At 55.1% G+C, this 19,716-nt stretch overlaps 1 protein-coding gene across 5 annotated transcripts in view; it reads right to left on the minus strand.

The window, feature by feature from the left end:
• Window positions 1-290: 290 nt before the first annotated feature.
• Window positions 291-19,716, minus strand: part of DGKD (diacylglycerol kinase delta) — a gene marked incomplete at its 5' end in the record, with an annotated part of 109,969 nt that continues 90,543 nt past the window's right edge. For 2 of the 5 annotated variants that reach the window (XM_082657810.1, XM_082657813.1), the window contains 10 exons: window positions 3,158-4,151; window positions 10,954-11,073; window positions 11,982-12,074; window positions 12,159-12,270; window positions 13,215-13,366; window positions 13,628-13,762; window positions 14,778-14,891; window positions 15,847-15,954; window positions 16,096-16,192; window positions 17,839-17,949. In XM_082657810.1, coding sequence (XP_082513936.1) covers window positions 3,735-4,151; window positions 10,954-11,073; window positions 11,982-12,074; window positions 12,159-12,270; window positions 13,215-13,366; window positions 13,628-13,762; window positions 14,778-14,891; window positions 15,847-15,954; window positions 16,096-16,192; window positions 17,839-17,949 — 1,459 coding nt within the window. In that variant the 3' untranslated portion in view covers window positions 3,158-3,734. Of the gene's footprint in view, window positions 2,048-2,779; window positions 2,911-3,157; window positions 4,152-10,953; window positions 11,074-11,981; window positions 12,328-13,214; window positions 13,367-13,627; window positions 13,763-14,777; window positions 14,892-15,846; window positions 15,955-16,095; window positions 16,193-17,838; window positions 17,950-19,716 lie in introns of those variants that run through there. The other 3 variants (XM_082657812.1, XM_082657811.1, XM_082657809.1) reach the window with 3 other exon arrangements.

Consider the following 19,716-nt stretch of genomic DNA (forward strand, 5'->3'; position numbering starts at 1 on the left):
AGTAGGCTGGGCTGAAGCTGCATGTGATTAAGCCTGAGAACCTTGGTGCTACCTGGCCCCAAGGTCGCTGAATTTTTAAATCAATAGATCCTAGAACCTACACCCTAAATAATACAATGGCATTCATCCCACTTTGCTTTTCAGCCACCGCCAATTCAACCTGTTTTTAGAGCAGCTGAAAAACGTAATTCTGAACCCAGTTCGGGAAGATTTTTGGCAACGACATCTTTCGTCCAAGCGCAAGGAACGATAACAAGAAACCCGACAGTGAAAGATCAAAAACAGGCTTGTTTTATTTATACACAGAACAACGTATTTACAACTCCAGATGTGGATATGTACATAGCGATACAGGAGGCGTTTGCTTCCACGGTGGGAGCTGTATAAATTAAGATCATAAATATGGGGGAAGCCCCACCAGAGGGCACAAAACCTTTTCTCCAAGACTCCAGGGATCCCTCCTCCCTCCCTCTACACTGACAGGACCGTGAGACCCCGGGGACCCCCGAGGGACAGCCGTCCAGCCTCACGGCGGGGGCGGGGGCCCAGAGGGCAGCCCCACGCGCAGCAACACGCACCACAATGCGCGTGGGACGCCGCCCTGCAAACGCGGCCTCGCGCAACGCTCGTGCTTATTCCACTCGCTCTCACTACCCTCAGAAAGTGGTTTCACGTAAACAGTGTTGCTCTAATCACTGACCACGTTACCTTTAAACACCACGCTTGACCTAAATCTAAGGCTTTCCCAAGGGAGGGCGCTGAGGGCCACGGTGGCCCCGTAGCACCGGCCACCAAACCCCACGTGCGCCCTCCTCCGCCGAGTCCCCTCCTGTGCGTCGGCCTGAAGGCCTCAGAGCCCAGGGTGCCCCCGGCCCGAAGCAACAGAGCAGACGGCGTCTGGCACCGCGGGCCGGGCTAGCCTGTTCTACTTTGAAACCCAGGGACTTGTGACTGGGTTTCCTCCACCTCCCTCCACCCGCAGCGGAGGCTCTGATGGGCGGGAACCTCGGGGGCGCGGAGAGTGACACTACCGCTGGGTGGGTCGCGGCCACCCCGCCCGCGGGGACAAGCTGGCCTGGGGCAGGGCCTCGGCCGAGCTCAGCGCCGGGAGGCCCGCCAGTGGGAGCCCCCGCCGGCCGGAGGCAGCGGCCGACTGCGCCGCCGGCGGGGAGCCGGCAGAGCATGTGCGAAGCGAGCGGCAGGTCAATGCTCCGCCGTGCGCCCCATGGACCCCTCGGGACGACAGCGCCCCCGCTCCCGGGCCCCTCGGGACGGCGGCGCACAGCCCCCGGGAGGCGGAAGCGGAGAAAAGGGCCAAGTGCCAGGCGGTGAGGACCGGGGTACCGCCGGGTCCGTTTCCGGCTCAGCTTCGTCCCCGCGGAGGGACGCTGACCTGGCGGCTCCGCCCCGGGGTGAGAAACTCTGGGCGGCCCCTGACGCCCTCGGCAGCCCGGGAAGCCTCCTCCACACAGAAAACACGGACCAGCCTCTGTCGGCGGGGAGACGACAGGCCAGGCGTCCTGGGCACAGAGGGGACCCCGCGCCCGCGGCCCAGGGACGAGGGGCCAAGACGGTCGGGGCGCGAGCTCGTCAGCCCCACACCCTAACTACCGTCTGCTCGGCTTCAGGGGCACCCAGCGTCGCCTTCGTGTCAAAATGAACCGGCGGGACGGAAGGCAGCCAGGCCGCGCTCACACCAGGGCACTCAGACGCGCGGGGACACAGCGCGGGCCGGCAGGGGCGGGAGACGGTTACCCGCGCTGCGCCGCTGAGGGCACACGGAGGGGCCCAGGCCCGGGACAGGGCGGGAGGCGGCGTTGGCTGGAAGGTAGCTGTGTTGCGGGTCGGGACCCGGGGCCCAGGCCGCCGGGCCGGGTCGGCGGGAGTAGCACCATGAGCGGCGCCGAGCCGGCTCAGTCGCGGGAGGCGCGGGGGACGCAGGCCCAGAGGGCGGAGGCTAGGCCTCGGCGGCAGGGGTGCTGCGGCTCAGCTCCTTGATGCCACACAGGATCCTCTTCATGTGGCCCACCTTGGTCACGCCGAGGTCCTGCAAGGAGAGGACAGCGCTCAGGCCCCGGCGCGCTGCCACCCGCGTCCGAACACGAGTGAGGGTGAAAGTGACAACAGGGGACGCGGCCGGAGACGGCGCCCGAAACCAGCAGCCCGCGGCCGCCCGCCACGTCCCGGTCCCTGACGGGAGTCGTCAAAGGCGCACGGAGCAAAACACAGACGAGCGAGGCGACCCGAGGGCGCCACCGTCCCGACGCCCTTGGCGGCCTCTCAGCCTCTCCGGACGGGACGCGGCCTGAGCGGCACAGAGAGCCAAGCTCCGGGAGCCCCGGGTCACGCCGCCCCGCGTCCTCCCGAGGGGAGGGAGATGGGCGAGCGGGGCCACTGGGGGAGCCAGAAAGCGGCCAACTGGGGAAGGAACCCCGTCCGCTGGGTCCCCTTCACCCGGATGGCTGTCATCACAGAGAACACTTCAGCTTGACTAGCGGAGGGCTGCATTCCCCAAAGGGTTTTTAACGTTAACATGGCCCACTGTCCAGTTAGACTAAGAGAGCGAGGCTCCCCAGCAGGAGAGACATCACATCTGGGAGCCGCCACGCATCACCCCCAGGTCGCATCACCCCCAGGTCGTCACCCCGGGTCACGCACAAAGGCCTGAGAAGAACGGTGAGGAGACTGCTGACACTGGGACAAGGCCAGGTCAGAGGGAGGGGACAGGGGAGCCGCGGGGAGCGCAGGTGCACCTTCCCAGGAGACGCTGTGGAAGTACCTTGAGGTCCCTCCGCTCCAGGTGCAGGAGCTCTGAGCCCCGGATGTCGTGCCGCGTGAAGATGTCCTTATACTCACAGAGACTGAGGTGCTCCAGCCAGGCAGCAACCTCCTCTGTGCCCCAGAGGTGAACTGTCAGAGACGGAAAAGCACGAGTGCAATGAGTGCCCAGAGCCCAGCGCGAAGCAGGCGGCGGCCCGCGCCCGAGACGCCCCAGCAGGCGGCGCCCGAGATACCCCAGCAAGCAGGCGCCCGAGACACCCCAGCAAGCAGGCGCCCGAGACACCCCAGCAAGCAGGCGCCCAAGACACCCCAGCGGCAGGCACCCGCCACCCAGCCCCAGGTGCCGCCCCAGGCTGTGCAGAAAGAGGAGGGGAGCTGCCCGCCCTCGGGGGCGTGAGCTGCCACAGAAGCTGGTGTCTGTTCCTGCCAGGTCACCAGCAGCCTTCTGTGCCAGGAGGGACACATGGGTCTGACTGCGGCTGAGGTCAGCTTCCCTCTCCCTTCTAGAGGGGTCCATTTCACTTCCAGCCCACAGCGGGAAGGGAAACATATGCAGAGATTCCATGGAGTCAGAGCCACCATCATTCAAAGAAACCCAATTTCTGGACAAACATGCGAAGAAGAAAAATCAAAGGGAGCTACCCTTACTGGCAGCAAATGCCACCCCCAATCCAGGCTTGGGGCCGCCCAGCACCTGAGAGCCTGGGGGCAGCTGTGCTCAGGGCCGACACTTTGAATGGAGATTCTAAAGCCCCAGTTTACTGACCCAGAGGAGAAACATCCTTTAGTGCCATTTTCTATTGATTTCACGGCCCAGGGCCACTGGCAGCCCAGGTTCCCGGCGCAGCAGCCTTGATCAATGAACTGATTAATGGGGGACGAGCAGCCCCGCAGAGGAAGCAGGCACAGGGGGGCCACTGTGTGGCCGGAGTGTGAGCTGTGTCTCTGTCTCGTCACCTCTGCTGTCTCCTCCCCACCTCGCGCCCCAATCTAGCGCAGGCAGGCGGCTCGGTGGCCTGTCTGTCACCCTGAATCTGCACCAGGAGCAAGTTCAGGGCAGGGCGTGACACCAGTGAGCCTCCCACATGGAGCGGGAAAGCCGGGGTGCAGTTCTGTAGCCAGACGAGTCGGCGCAGGGCATGACCGGAGGCCGTGGCCCCGGGACAACGGGGACAGGCACGAGGCCAGGGAGAAAGCAGAGCCTGGGCCCCACACAGCCCGGGTGGCCAGGAGAACAGCAGAGGGCAGGTACCCGGGGCTCCCAGGCTGCTGCGAGCTTCTCTGTTCTTGTTATTCTTCTCCTTCTTAAACTTGGTCACCAGGCGGAATTTACCGCTGCGGCTGCGCTTGGAAAGATCCAGCATCACGTTCTGTGTGGCAAACGAGAAACTGTGAGAGTCAGACCCCGGCTCACCAAGACCTCAGCCACCCCTCGAGCAGACAGGCACAGAGCTGGGAAGACACGTCGTTCCTGATACTCTTACTCCGGGGCTTTTCCTTGACTTTTAGTCTTGTGTTTATTGCTGATTTTTAATGCCTTTAAAAAGCGGTTTCACAGTGATAAGTATCTATTTTCATATTCTTTTTTTTTCATTTTACAGTGTTTATTTCTCATGTGACTAGAAAGCTCTCTATACATTATTTAAATATCAGGACCATATCAAGATTGGTAAGTTATCAGCCACTCTTCCAGCGTTGCACTGGCGCGCTTTGACTATCAGTATCACGAGTATCTTTCTAAATAAAGCTTTTCCTGCACTTTGCACTGTTTCCTTGCGATCTGTTCCTTGAGGCAGAATCAAGGAGGGAAGGGAGTCAGAGGGACACCACGGGGACGGGGTCCCTGCTCGGTGGCCACCTCCCCACAGAGCAGTCCAGGGCACGGCAGAGCCATCGCTGCCCCTTCCCCACGGGTCTGTGGACCTTCTCTGCTGATTCTCACAGAAGCTAGGGCAGGGGTCTCCGCCAGTAAAGCATTTTGTGCACACACAAACACGTACCTGTTCTGATAATGTGTATAAACCTATTCCCAAATAAAGCGTAATTTCCTTGTTTTTCAGGTGTGCCACTTTCTTCCTGGCCCCGCCGGCCTGGATTCTGCCCCTGGGCCCTGTCTACCTACATCCCCACTGTGACCGGCACAGTTAGGACTGCGCAGCTTTATGACACACTTTCAGATCTGACGGGGACATCGGGTCGCACTGAAAAAACTCCACCGGCATTTTCACTGGGATCGTACCCAACCTAGAGCCTGGAAATACTAAGCATGTCCACACCCAGACTGTCGTGACCCTCCATCTTCCTCATGCCCCTGCACGGTCATCTTCGTGGAAAAAGACCTCTTACAATGACATTTTCTAGTCAATGACTGTGAGTACTGAAGAAACTTGTTTTCACAGATGTCTTATTCTTGGCAAAACCATCAAGCGCCCATTCTTGCACAGCTGCTCCATGCAAGAACTCCAGCTCCCAGGCGGTCAGCACAGTCACGGGCTCTCCGGCCCCAAGACGAGCCGCCCCTCACTCCTCAGCGCCGCCTGCAGGAGGGGCGGCCACGTGTGAGCAGGTACTCTCCAGAACCCACACGAAATCCGATTCCTGACTCTACAATTTCTTTCTTCAATGCAAACATGAGCTTTAAATTTACTTCTAACTTTTTCATTATGCATATTTCCTTCCACTGGTAGGACGAGGAGACTAGTAGAATGTGGCAGATTTCAGACATCAAATTACCCCGCCCCTAAGTACTTCAGTATATGCGACTCTAAGAATACTCTTCTGAAACATACTCATGGCGCCACTGTCACACCTGATACCACTAACAAGAATTCATTTGGCTCTCACGAATCCATTTGTATCAGACCTCCCCGACTGCTCCAAAGGTTTATCCTCACAGCTGGATATGTGTGGATAAACCTTTGGAGCAAACCTTTGAATCAGGACCCTGACGGGGTTCACAGGGGACACCCAGCTCTTGTGGCTCAGTCTCTCCTCCTCGGGGCCACCTGTAGAGAGACCAGGAGTCTGCCCTGCGGGACAACTCGCGCTCTGGCTCCGACGGGCGTCTCCCTGCCTCCCCACTCCCCGTGTGGTCCAGAGCTGCTGATTCCATCAATCTCGTGTCCCCAGGGGTGCAAAATGGTGCTTTAATCCTACACTCCAGCTAGAATTCTGTTATAAAGAACTTCTTTCATCAACTATTTGATTTAAAGAAATCACTTCAGGGGATCTACTGATAATACTGAAGTCTGGAATCCAACGTGCTGGTTTTTTAAAAATGAAATGTTTAGGGCTTCCCTGGTGGCGCAGTGGTTGAGAGTCTGCTTGCCGATGCAGGGGACACGGGTTCGTGCCCCGGTCCGGGAAGATCCCACATGCCGTGGAGCGGCTGGGCCCGTGAGCCATGGCCGCTGAGCCTGCGCATCCGGAGCCTGTGCTCCGCAACGGGAGGGACCACAACAGTGAGAGGCCCGCATACAGCAAATGTTTAAAGTTCTGGAGATCTGTTTCCTAACAATGTGAATATACTCAACACTACTTGAACTATACACTTAAAAATGACAAAGATGGTAAATTGTGTTTTTCTACCACAATTTAAAAAAATGAACTGGGACAATGTCCACCTTTTTCCAGCTTTGACACTTTCTTATATATGGAAATTATATATTCCTTGACATTTTCTCTTTGGAAGTAAAATTTATTTTTTCAAGTTGTTCTGTGACTATTCCTTTTAAAATATCTTGAGGTTTCAATTTGTGTAATTTAAATATTTTCTGAAAAAATCAAGTTTCATCAAGATCGTAAGATTCATTGTCATTTCTCTGTATATGCTGTAACTTGATTAATGCGTGTGTCTGTTGTTATAGCCCCCTTATCATTTTGTTCATTTCCCCCCCATTACATCTGCCAGAGGAGACTTTTTTTTTTTTTACTTTCCTTTCAAAGAACCAGCTCAAAGACCTATCACTTCTTTTCCTTTCAAATAAATGATTTTCCTATTTTTATGCCAGTAGAAATATGGTGCCTCCCCCTCCAAGGTTCCCTTTGCCCTTCACACTTCACCTCCTCCTGGTGCCTTGCATCGGGGGGGGACGAGCCCGAGTCCCAGAGGGTGGCAGCACTGAGCTGGAAGGCACCAGCGGAGTTGGCTGGAGAAGCCAGGAGCCCAGGAGCCAGTGTGGTTTTCCCTTCACTCCCGGGACCCCTGGCCCTCGGTTTCTGGCCTCAGGCCCCATCGGGTGAATGCCTGCAGTAACACCACCCCAGCTGGTTCCAGAAGGTTTCTGGTGTTGCAACTAAACCTCAGGTGCCATCGGTACTATTTCCCACCTACTACTGCAAGAACTAACATCTGCTCCGTCTCAGCAGCCCACATCTAGGAACCCTGGAAACTAGGGCCACTCTAGACGTGGCTTAGAGGGTTCACCAGGCAGGCAGCATTCAGGTCAGCCATCCAGGGGGGACTCATGGTGCTCTGTGTTTGTTTCCATGGTGGCTGCATGGCATTTGGTGATAGTTGTTCTGAAAACACTTTTAGGCTTAAAGCTTTAGAACCACACAATCCCTGAGACATGGGCTTTTAGTACTAAGACCTGACAGTCCCAAATAAACTGAGGTGCTTGGTCACCATGCAACTGGGCACCAGGCTGTGGGCCTCCCACTGCAGCAGCTGCTACCCTGCCCGTGAACTAAAGAAAATCCTGGCCCTCCCTGTCTTCACTGAAGAATCTGCACGGAGGCAGAAGCGACCCACCTGCGCAGGGCAGCGCACTGGGAGCACAGGGGCCATGGTTTACAGCTGGTACAATTTCTGTTCTGAGTTAGTATCTGAGGCTTCCTTGTGGTCTAGAGCTGTGCTGCTCAAACTACCCCTGGAAAAGAACCAGCGTTAAAAATTCCCATTCCATAGTGGACTGGTACTTGAATGAAAGAAAGTAAAACAAATTACTAGAAAAATGAAACCCCCAAAAGGCATACAAAATACAAACCTCAGTTTTTTTATCGGGACTTCCCTGGTGGCGCAGTGGTTAAGAATCTGCCTGCCAACACAGGGGACACAGGTTCAAGCCCTGGTCCGGGAAGATCCCACATGCCGCGGAGCAACTAAGCCCGTGCGCCACAACTACTGAGCCTGCGCTCTAGAGCCCGCGAGCCACAACTACTGAGCCCGCGTGCCACAACTACTGAAGCCCGCGCGTGCCTAGAGCCCATGCTCCGCAACAAGAGAAGCCACCCCGATGAGAAGCCCGTGCACTGCAACAAAGAGCAGCCCCCGCTCGCTGCAACCAGAGAAAGCCCAAGTGCAGCAACAAAGATACAATGCGGCCAAAAATAAATGAATAAACAAATTTATAAAAAAAATTTATTATTTTCAACGTAAATAAAGTTTCCCTCTCAAGTGCTTCAAAGTTTCTAAACGCTTCCTCTCAATTTCTACAACGATAACAGAGAGTTTCATACCATCAGTAGTAGTCCCAGTTTAGAAAATGATCAGATTTTCAAAATGTCCTATGGGCAACAGAAAAGAAAGCATTTTCCCTCTTTGCAGAGTATAAAATTCTCTCTATAGAGAAGCATGATATATACTTGTATATATATTCTACACACGTATTCTACCAACTTGCTTTGTTCAGATGTTGTGACAGTTTGTTTTATGTGATTAATCACGGACTGATAGGGATAGCTCACACTACAAAATTGGGATTCTGACGCTTCCTATCATTTCAAGAAGTTGTAGCTTTACATATTTTATGCATGTAAAGATTAAAATCTGGGGGGTCATCACTAAAAGAACAGACAGAAGAGTACATACTTCCAAACTAGTAGAGGGACAACCAGAATTCTGTGGGAAGAGGGAGAGACTCATCAATCGAAAAGGAGGAATGCAAAGAAAAAAAAATGGGACAAACAGAAAGCATAAAATATGATAAAAATATATCTAAATATCAGAATAATAAATGTAAATAGACTGAACTCTCCAATCAAAACACAGAGTATTATACCGAATAAAACCCCCAAATTTAGCAATGCTATTTGTAAGAGCGACACTCCAAATAAAGCGTGAAAGTGAAAGTATGAAAAAGAATATACCAAACAAGTGGACTTGAAAGCAAAAAGAATTAATAAAGGTCTTTATATAGTGATGAAACTTGTATGCATCCAATAACATAACCGCAAATATACACAAAACCACAAGGATAAATTGAGACATCTACATTCACAGGTCAGAGAGTTCAACAGTAACTGACAGATCAAGAAGACACAAAAATAAAAAACAAAGTAAGGACTTAATGACGTAAATAATTACAACTGGATATAAGGTACATTTATAAAAACTGACCACCTTTTGGGCCATAAAGTAAGTTTCAACAGATTTCAAAGGACTGGTAACATACAAACAACTGCCTTTGAACACAGTGAGATTAAGTTAAAAATCAGTAACAAAAAACTTACTAGAAAAAAATCTCACATATTGGGAAATACAACTCATTTAAATGCTATATTAGGACAAGATTTTATCATTATAACCATCATAAGTTTATCTCAGAATTATACAATATATAGTATAATGATATGGTTATTATCTTTTACCAATATAAAGTGATCCTCTATCATTTACTGCCTTAGGTATGCAATTCTATTTTTACATTGTTACTTTGGATTTTTTATTGTGTTTTCTTGAAATTGTTTTATTTTTAATCTTTCTGGGTCACAATTTTTTATTGAGGGTATGGAAGAGAAAACTGGGCTCCTGTGACTAGTATTTGGTTAGATTTCTTTTTTTTTTTTAGCACAATCTAAGAATAATTTGCTTTTAAGAGGAGCAGTTATATTATTTCCTATTTTCTTATTTTTATGCTGTTAGCTCCATCTTTACTACTTCTTTTATTTTCTTTTATGATACAGACTACACTTTGCTTGTGTCTTTTGTGGTGATTCAAAAAGACATACACCTTTTCAATTTTACTAAAAGCTACCTTTAAAACTACATTTAAGTTTTTAAAACATAATTGACTACCTTTCTCTAATTATCAAAGTCAAGAACTTTCATGAACCTTCCTCCACCGTAAGAGGAGGGACTTAATGTGCCCTCACTCCCATCCATGTCCTGTTCCCTGTCTCCCCACTGCACTGCCCACACTTCACAGGCTTTGACAACATAATCTGGAATCACAGGCCTAGGTTACTGCTACATTTGTTGAATATTTTACGTATTGTTTTAGTAATCTTCTTTAAATGAAATTTCTATATTTATAATTAGCTACAAATTTTGATGAGCCTGGCCTGGCCCTCTGAACCAAAATGTCCTCATTCTTCAGTTGCTGAGTTTTGTTTCTTGGCTGGAAGGCCTCTGAGTCAGTTTTCCAGGTGGGGTGCACATTTGTCAACAAACGCCGCATGTTCAAGAAGAGCTCTGGACTGCTGGCCCCCTGTCCCCTCACCCTACTGCTGCCCATGGGTCCTAACAATCGAGCCAGCAGCAGGGGCGCCTAACGTGTCTAGCAGTTCTTTACCTGGTGAACTTTTCTCCTGGCCCACCTCTGTTCCACCCCTGAGAGGAAGGCCATCTAGGGTTTGCCCCTCTCCAGATGCTGCCCGCAAAAACCAACCACTCAACAACAAGCACCTCTCCAGGGCCTTCTTCCTGCCTCTCCTGCTTCAGGAGACACTCCCCCCAGGGCACATATGCCCAGGGTCCCATCTGTTGTCCCAGCTATAAGACCTGTGCAAGCTGGCATCTCTAAATACGCACAACAGAAAAGCATGACTGTGATTTGAACACAGCAACTCTGCCCCTGTCAACAACAAACTCCCAAGAAGTTGCTGTTTAGCCAACTGATGTGCCTCCACACTGGGGGCAAATAGTGGGGCTGGGCTCAGCCTTCTTTCCACCTATGTCCTGGACAGCCCCGCAGTTCTGCTGCCGAGGGCAACTTGTGCCCCAGTCACCAAGGGTCATTCTTAACAGCAATTCCCAATTCCTTCCTACCTGCCGAAGTTCATCTCTGTGCCTTGAAGGCATCTTAAAAGAGAAGTGTGGGAGGCCAGATCAGGGGCTGCAGGACCAACACCATCTTAATCCCAAAGCTGCACAGAGCACGTGGGTTCAGGCACTGAAGGGAGCGCCAGTGTGTCCAGGGACGCCGTGCTGAAGCCCCGTGACCCACATACCTCTTCATCACCAGGCTCCACGGGCTGGCACAGCCAGCGGGTGTCCGCCAGCTTCCTGAGCTGCTGGTCCATCTCGACGAGGGCAGCCGTGAGCCGTTCCTTCTGAGGGGGATCCAACTGCTGCTCCAGGCAGAGAGGGAAGAGACACAGCTGGTTACCGGCAGGGAGCTGGGGCCATGGCAGAGCCCCACCCAGACATGAGGTCTGCTCCAGGGGCTAGGCTGCTCTCAGAGAGTTTTCTAAAAACTTGCAAGGAAACTGAGTCCCACGCCACTGAAGGGCCAGACTCAGAACCTCCCCTCGTAAGTAGTGTCAGGTGAGAGAATTAAACTCTCCTCTCGTAAATGATGGGGGAGACCCAGCTTGTCTAAAATCTCATCAGCAGGGCTGACAGGTCACCTGCTCTGGTTTCCTCGGGACCCTCTCTCGGAAGCGGGGGAGCAGCCTGCCTGCACCAGAGCGCAGGAAGCATGGTGGGGCCACGGACGCAGCAGCTGGTACGTGTCAGGACAGCGCAGTACTTTGGAATGAGAGTGTGGAACTGGACTCTTAGGGCAGTTCTCTAGTGACTTCGCCTCCTTGACCTCCCACCTCCTCGTTTTTTAAAACAAGGAGGTTGGCCAGGTGCTCTCTCAGGTCTGCCCTGAGCTAGCTTCTGCGGTTCAATCGAACTCCAGCCGCACGCCTCCACAGGGCTGACTCATGAGCCAGGTTGCAGGGCTGAGCGAGGAAGGCAGCCGACTCTGGGCGCAGGGAAAAGGCCGGCCAGCCTGGCCACGGCGGTGGCCGCGCACCTGGAGGGTCTGGGGCAGAGCGCCGTCTACGATACAGGAGGTCCCGTCCGCCAGTCTCGGACACCCTGGAGATGACGTGGCGAGATGCGGCCAGAGGGCTTGAGCATCACCACACCATCAGCTCAGATGGCCTCTGAGGCCCCTCCGACGGGGGGCCTAGAATTCTCAAGGCCGGGGATCCTGGGCTGAGGCGGGCTGCCCTCCGTGCGCACAGTAAGCGGCCCCCCAGCTCACCAGGGCCAGCTTCCCCGCCAGCAACAGCTCCGTCTCGCTGCGCAGAGCTCTGACGTTATTCACCATCTCCAGCACGAAGCTGCAGCTCAGCCCCTGGGAGGAATCAGAACAGACACCGTGGAGACGTCCCGAGGGCGAAAGGGGCCCACAGGAGAAAGGCCGGAAAAGCGCAGGCACCTCTGCGGCCCTGGGCTTGCCGTACACCCGGTCCATGGCCTTGGAGCTGGCGTTGACGGCGTGGGCGAGCTCCTGCTCCACATCTCGGTGGGACCGCGCTGCTTCCCGGATGCTGGAGGGAGACACGGCGCTCATCAGACCGAAGAGCAGCAGCCTGCGAGTCGCCTCGCTGGAACACAAGCCCAGGTTCGGCCCAGAGGGCCGACAAGACCACGACTTGCCCGTGGTGACCCGTGACGGCCGATCGTTTCCTGGCCGGTGGCGGAGGAGGCCTTAAATGGGAAATCTGACAACAAAATCCCAAACTTTTCTAGAAACTCAGCCAAGGAGGTAATGCCCAAAATGAGACCTACACCTTGCAAAACAGCGAGCGGGTAAGTAGCAGGAGGCAGAGGAGGAGAAAGCCAGGAAGAAGCTAGACGGCCATGGAGGGGCCCCCGGCCTGCGCACGGCTCCCAGCAGGGGGAGGGGAGGCACAATGCAAAGACACCGCCAGACAGCGGCTGAAGGGGGTCAGCGGATGTGGCCACCAAGAGGTCACCAGGCAGAAGGGCCATGCTGGAGCCAGGTGGGTGGACACAGCAGGGGGCGGGGAGAATGGACAGTGGGCAGAGCGGCAACCACCGTGCTGGAAGGTCCAGAGTAGAAGGAAACGCCTTTGGCTGTTGGCTTTTGTTTTTTCAAAATAACTACAAGGTCTGCTTCTTAAGAGCAAACCCGCTCTCTGGGGGCTAAAGGAGGCAGGAGGGGTACTATTCTCAGAGATCCGGGATAGGCTGTAAAACCTATGAGCTGCCTCTGAAAACGCCTGTGGTGTGAAGCTCCCACCTGCATAAACCCCGAATAATCCCTGGAAGACCGTCAGTGAAAATACCAAAGCCCGGGGTTAGCAGAAACTCAGGCCGAGCCCTCGTGAAGGAGGCAGACGGCACATAAGATCCGGCAGGGGCATCTCAACGCCTGCGGCCCAGCCACGGACCTGGGTCGTCCCAGTGACGTCAGGGGGCCCGGGCGCTCTCGCGGAGGAGTGGACCACGGAGGAAAGGCGGCACCCACCTGTGGATGAGGGCCCCCGCTGCCTGCCCAAACTGGTCCATCTGGTTGGCTTCCTCCTCGGACAGGATCTCCGGGTGCAGAGAGAAAGATGGAGGGCGGGGCAGCTCACACTTCTGCTTGTCCTCCCAGGACTTCAGGGTGTTCTCAAAGGCCTAGGGCGTGGAAGCCAGTGTTACACTCTCTCCTGCGAGCACACATCTAACAATAATCACTGCTGGGACACTAGCGGGATAACCGGCTAGAAAGGGAGACATTCTTTTTAACGCTGGGGGGAGAGGGAGCAGTTCTAGGAATTAGAGCCCTGTTCACTTAATCTTAATCTTCAAAAAAAATAAATTCCTGGAACAAAACATTAAAAACTCCAGGTCTTCTCCTAGAAGGGGCACATGTGCGCCACAGGCAGTCTGTCTTACCCGATCCCTGGTGAGCGTCTGTGCCCGGTTCTTGTGGATAATCCGAATGTACCCTGGCGGCTGGATCCAGGCCTCTCCGTCCACCTGCACAGGTACGCCCTCATCCCCCAGGATGGAGATCTTCACCGTGCGACACTGAGCAAACATCACAGCCGTCACCGAGCTGCACCCAGGAGCCTTCAAGTGCTGTCAGCACCACAGGCACCGTCCTGCCCTACACACCCCTGCACTGGCCGGCTGACCCCTGGGGTGACACCATACCCCGCCCCCCCCAGCCTCTGGGGTCAGAGCATCCCCGCCTAGAGCGCAGCTCATGGAGCGCAGGGGGTGTGCCCCACCCCGCTCCCACTGCCCTGCACCCAGCACCGCCATCTGTGATCGCAGTGCGGGGAACTCTGTGCTCAGACACCAGCACCAGGCCCAGGGCGGGGACACATGACCACCAAGAGCTGCTGGGTCCCTGGGCACGTGAGGACACTCCCAGAACAGAGCAAACATCTAACAAGTGCTCCTCTTTTCAACAAAAAATACTGCCAAGGAATTAAAATTGTGAAATTCAAGCAGCCCATGGTGGGGACAGAAAGGACTGGGGTTCAGGGGAGCATGAACTCCCCATCTCTGTGCCTGAGAACATCGCCCTCCCCAACCCCACCGACAGACACACCCTTCCCAACCCATTACCAGAAGTACCGGATGGGGAACCCACCCTGCCACCTGCTAGCCGGGCCTCCGAGCAGCCGGGCGAGGCCACGCACTCAGCCTCTGCTCCCAGACTCAGGCTGTGGCTTCTAAGAGCTGCAGGCCCAGGGCCCAAGGTCAGCCAGGCCCGTCTCATCTCACCCCACCTCAGCAGGGGTGGGCAGGACACAGATGGTACCCACAGAGTGAGTCAGGGAGGGAGCTCAGGGAGGGTACACGCCAGCCCCAGTTTCGAAAGTATTTTTTAATTGTCAAAACACGGCAGGTGAGAGCAGGCTCTGGACCAGGCGGAGGCCAGGGCGATCCTGGAAAAGCGCCTCCTCCCCTGGGCTCCGCACTCCGGGGGCCCATATATCTGAGAGCGCGGCTCTGGGCCAGGCCTGCCGCCCCAAACGTGTGTGAGCCACAGCTCCACCCAGGCCCCTCCAGCCTCCAGGACCACGGCCGGTACCTGAGCGATGCGGTGATGCTGCAGCTTTATGACACGGGAGACGGCCATCTGCATGCTGCCGAACACCGCGACCACCTCCAAGATCTTGTCATCGAACGACGGGGCTGCAAAGGTCTGGAAGGGCCGGCGTCAGAGCTGACCTCTGCTCCCAGCTTCCCTGAACACGCCCCCCGCCACGCGCATCCTTCTCACCTGGGGGCCGCTGCACTGGCGAGAGCCCGACAGGCCCACTAGTAGGAGAAGCTATGGGGTGAACACTTGCTGACGGGTCTCCACGTCAGAGCCTGAGAGCAGCTGCCTGAGATCAAACCCCAGGCCTGCCACTCACTAGCGTGGGAGCTTGGGCAAGTTACTGTCTCTACCCGGGTTCCCTGTGTTAGCGGGGCTAACACAGGTACGTTCCTCACAGGTTCTCATGAGGGCCGTCAACGGGCACAGTGCTGAGAAGGACTGGCACACGCTCAGTGTGCAGCCGGTGTCAACTGTTTTTATTAGCTATTATGTACGAAGGAAGTCAGGCCCCTGGTTAAAACCTATCAATGCCCCCAGAGTTCTCGGCACAAATTCCGAACTCCTCCCTGGCTTACACGGCCCCACGGGAGCTCTACCCTCTCTGTGCTCCGCCCAGCACGCACACACCAGCGAGCCTCCTGTCCGCACCCGGCCCTGCCCGGCCGCCAAGCCTTCACATACGCTGCGCCCTCCTCCTGCCCCATACCCACCTGACCTGTCCAACCCCGCATCACCCTCAGGTCTCAGTGTAGGTGTCCCTCCTCCTAGGAGCCTTCCCAGATACGGGCCCGGATTCCAAGCCACGCCTGCGACCACGCCTGTCCTGCCTGGCATCCCTTTGTCGAGGCCGCGGGAGCGGGGCCTGCCTGCCATGCTCTCGGCTGCACCCCCGCTGCCGGCACAGGGGCCCCGCTCCACCCGTCCCTCCGCCTCACTGACAGAGCACCCCCAGAGCGGGAGGCTCCTCCATGGCTCCCGAAGGGGCCGCCTCTCGGGACCCCGCCCCCATCCCCTTCCCTGGGCTCGGGCCCTCGCCGCCCAGCACCCTCGTACGTACATCGTCCTCCTTGGTGCCCCCCCAGAAGTTGGTCCCTCCAGCATAGCTGGGAATGTTGAGGACAGCAATTCCCTGGAGACTGGGCAGTGGGATGGGTCGCCCGTCACACTGAGTGGTAGAAATGCGTAAAAGGAGAGAAGAGAGATCCAGGCGTCAGCTGGGGGCTCCCTCCCCCCAGCACACCGCCCTGGGCTAAGGCCGAGGGGCCACCGGGTCAGCAGAGGGGCCGGCAGGGGGCCGCCTGCTCACCTCCAGCAGGACCTTCTGCTCCAGGTTCTTGTAGGTTCTGTGCAGCAGCTCTCTGGTGCCGAGGACTCCGTACCACATCATGTTCTTGGTTCGACTCCTAGGGGTGGAAAGCAAAGCACGGACGTGGGTCTCAGCTTTCTCTACACAGCTACCTACGGCCCTTGCTGCCACCTCATCACAGATGGGTCACACCGGGCAATCACTCCCAGCAGCGACACCGTTAAGATGAGGAGGACATGCCCTTGTCACATGTCCACGCGAGACGGGCTAAAGAGATACATTCACTGACCAGAAATTCTGCTAAAGAGTAACACTGCCAAGAAAGTAATCATACCCTGAGAGGTAAAAAAGGTAAGACATTACAGAACCTCACAAAAAAAAGTATAAATCACAATTTTTTTCCAGCTATAAAATTATGCTTACCACAGAAAATTTGGAAAGGGCAGAAAAGCACAAAGGAGAATTCACAATCCCCACATCTGTAAGTACTAACGATAAACGCTTCCGTGTATTCCCTTAGGAACTTGATTTACAGCTGAAATAGCGGTAACTGTGCACTTCGCCCTGCACGGAGAGCACCGCCCTGTGTCCTGAGCACGAATGACCACAACGGGGCACTTCCCACCAGCACTCGCTGAATTAACCCCTTTGACGGGTCTCTACTTGTTCCCACCCCTGAGCTCTATAACGTACATGGCAGTGGCCCTTGGTAAACGCCTCTTTGCCGAAGTTCCCAATTACTTTTTAAGGGTAGATTTGTAGAAGCGGCATTTTCTAAGTAGACCTTCTCAAAGATACAAACTCAGGGAAGATTATATACCAGGATCCCAAGTTTCTAAAAATATGTCACATGTGGCCTTGCTCCTCACCTGTTCTGCTCTGATAAATTACATGCATTTCAATGCCTTTTCAGTTGTATTCAGACTAACAGGGGTATCTTCAAATGATTTGGGCTCCCATCATGCACTGTGTAACAGGGATGCCCCCTGGGGACCTCTGAGCCTTTTCTGATACTCGAGCCTCAGAGCTCCAAGGTTTTTGAGTTCTTATGCTTGATTTTGTTTTCCGAGAAAGGTCCAACCATACAGGAGTCGGGGGATTGCCGGGCAACTCCTCAGGTGTCACTGTGACCGCCTCCCTCCGAGTGACAAGGGCACCTGGCGGGGGCAGGTCTGCAGGCTCTCCAGCAAGGGGCCCCCTCCTCCTGCATCAATGGCTGTTCTCCGCCCAAACTACACACCAGCTTTCCTGCCTCTAGTTCTAGAAAGTCACAGCTGAACAGTCTGCCCTCCAGGTGACGGTCACCGTGGGGTGGGGCAGGAGACATCAACTCCCTTCTTCCCTTGTCACGTCTCCCCCGGAGGAGAAGACTTTCTACTTCAGCCAGGAGGAAACCTTCCCATTTCTCTCCGTCCTCTCCCCGACCAGGGGGAGACAGTACGTGGTGATTTAGGGGAGAAGCTGAACACCCCCAGCGAAACACCCCCCCGGGGCCTCTCCTGTGGCATTTGCCTGCTCGAGGGCCTTGCGGGGGAGCAAGCCCTAACCCCACCTGAGGGTGACATGGAGATGCCACTGCTGTGGCCATGACACACAGATGCACCCCGCTTTCTGACAAGGCATTCGGGCTCCGTGTCTGTACTCTGCCTGAGGGCTCTGTGCGCCCCAGAAATTACCCCACGGCCGGAAGGAGAAACCACCACAAGACCCGAAGGACAGGCGTGCGCAGGAGCCGGCACCCACCTGCACTTCTCTGGGTGCTCGTCACGCTTGTTGTTGAAGTCCAGGGAGATCTTCGCATCCAGGCCGATGCCAAAATAATTGTTCATGACGCACTTCTCTGTGTAATACTCTCTGCAAAGGAGCGTTTCACGCCATTTAGAACAACCCTGCATGCCAGCCTCTAAGCAGTTCTTCCTGAGGGCAAAACTCAGTTTTTTTGTTTGTTTGGTTTTGTTTTTTTTTGGGGGGGGTGGCGGGGAGGTAACAGCATTACTGAGATATAACTCACATACCATACAATTTACCCATTTAAAATGTCCAACTCCATAGTGATTGTTTACGTATTCAGAGTCACAACAATCAATTTTAGAACAGCTCATCACCCCAAAAAGAAAGTCCACATCCTTCAGCCAGGAGCCCCAACCCCTCCCCAGCGCCGGCAACCCCTACTCTGCTTTCTGTCCTCTGCGGACTTCCAGATTCTGGATGGTTCCTAGAAATGAAATCACACAGTGTGTGGCCCTTTGCTTCTGGCTCCCATCACTGAGCACGTTTTCACGCCACGAACACTGGGTTCACCTGAGTTCAGGGCTTCAGCCCGGTTAATGGGGAACAGCGACAACCCACTGCAGGGATCCTTGGCTGATGGGCCTTTGGGCTGCTTCACTTTTGAGCTATGATTTGTGAACACTCGTACACACGCTTCAGTGGGGACGTGTTTTCTCTTCTCTTGGGAGTAACCCTAGGAAGGGACCTGCTGGGCCACGTGGAAACCCTGGTTTTTTGTTTGTTTTTGTTTGTTTTTGGCGGTACGCGGGCTTCTCACTGTTGTGGCCTCTCCCGTTGCGGAGCACAGGCTCCAGACGCACAGGCTCAGCGGCCATGGCTCACGGGCCCAGCCGCTCCGCAGCATGTGGGATCCTCCCGGACCGGGGCACGAACCTGCGTCCCCTGCATCGGCAGGAGGACTCTCAACCACTGCGCCACCAGGGAAGCCCAAAAACCCTGGGTTTTGAGGAACCGCCAGACTGTCTTAAAAGTGGCTGCATCACCTCACGTTCCCATCAGCAACGTTAAACCTGATGACATCCGTGGCACACACGCTCACACGTGCTTACACCCTGGATCCCAAAACGTCCCTCAAACGTCCCTAGACCCAATCAAAGCAAAGTCCCCAATTTGAAAATGTCCAGCCCAGCCCCACGTCCCAGGTCCACTGCAGGTAAGACTCCTTCCGGACCCTCACCCCCGTGAACGAGGCCCGGCACACCATGCTGGGGAGGGAGGAGAGGAGAGCAGCTTGTGTCTCCCCAGGGGAAGGAGAAGCCTCTCCCTGAAGGAAGAGACCACAGCCCTCGCTGCCAGGTGCGGAAATGCAGGGACCTCAGGTGGCAGAAAGAGACAGCACATCTAGTTCCGGAGGCCTCTGTGGGCGCTGCTCATGTAAGCCTACAGCTCTGGCCTTGTTGGGGAGAACAACTCAGGAAGGGTCAGGACCACAGGCCTTGACAGGCCCCGGCGTGAGGAGCAGACAGGAGGGTGGTGCCAGGCTGGGGACAAGGACGCGGGCCAGCACTGGAGCAGGTGTGGGAACCCAGGCCACCCTGCAGGAAAACTGGCTGCCACTGTGCAGGCTTGCAGCTCTGCTTCCCGAAAGCCAGAGTCTCTGAACCGCACCTTTCTCACTGTTACTCTCCCCACCATGCCGGACACACATGGTGGACAACTTTTAACCAGCTGCCACTAGCCACTAGTTGCCCAGAACTTGCTATCAGCCAACAGGAAGGGAAATCTAGAAGGCTGGGCTTTCAAAATACCATGTGTCCCCGCAACAGTCTCTACACACACGAGAACAAGCTGCGCGAAAGCCCTCACTGCCTTTGACGCTGGGCAGTGGAC

The sequence above is a fragment of the Grampus griseus genome (genome assembly GCF_964374135.1).
Source record: "Grampus griseus genome assembly, chromosome: 7".
In the NCBI taxonomy this organism is placed as follows: Eukaryota; Metazoa; Chordata; class Mammalia; order Artiodactyla; family Delphinidae; genus Grampus; species Grampus griseus.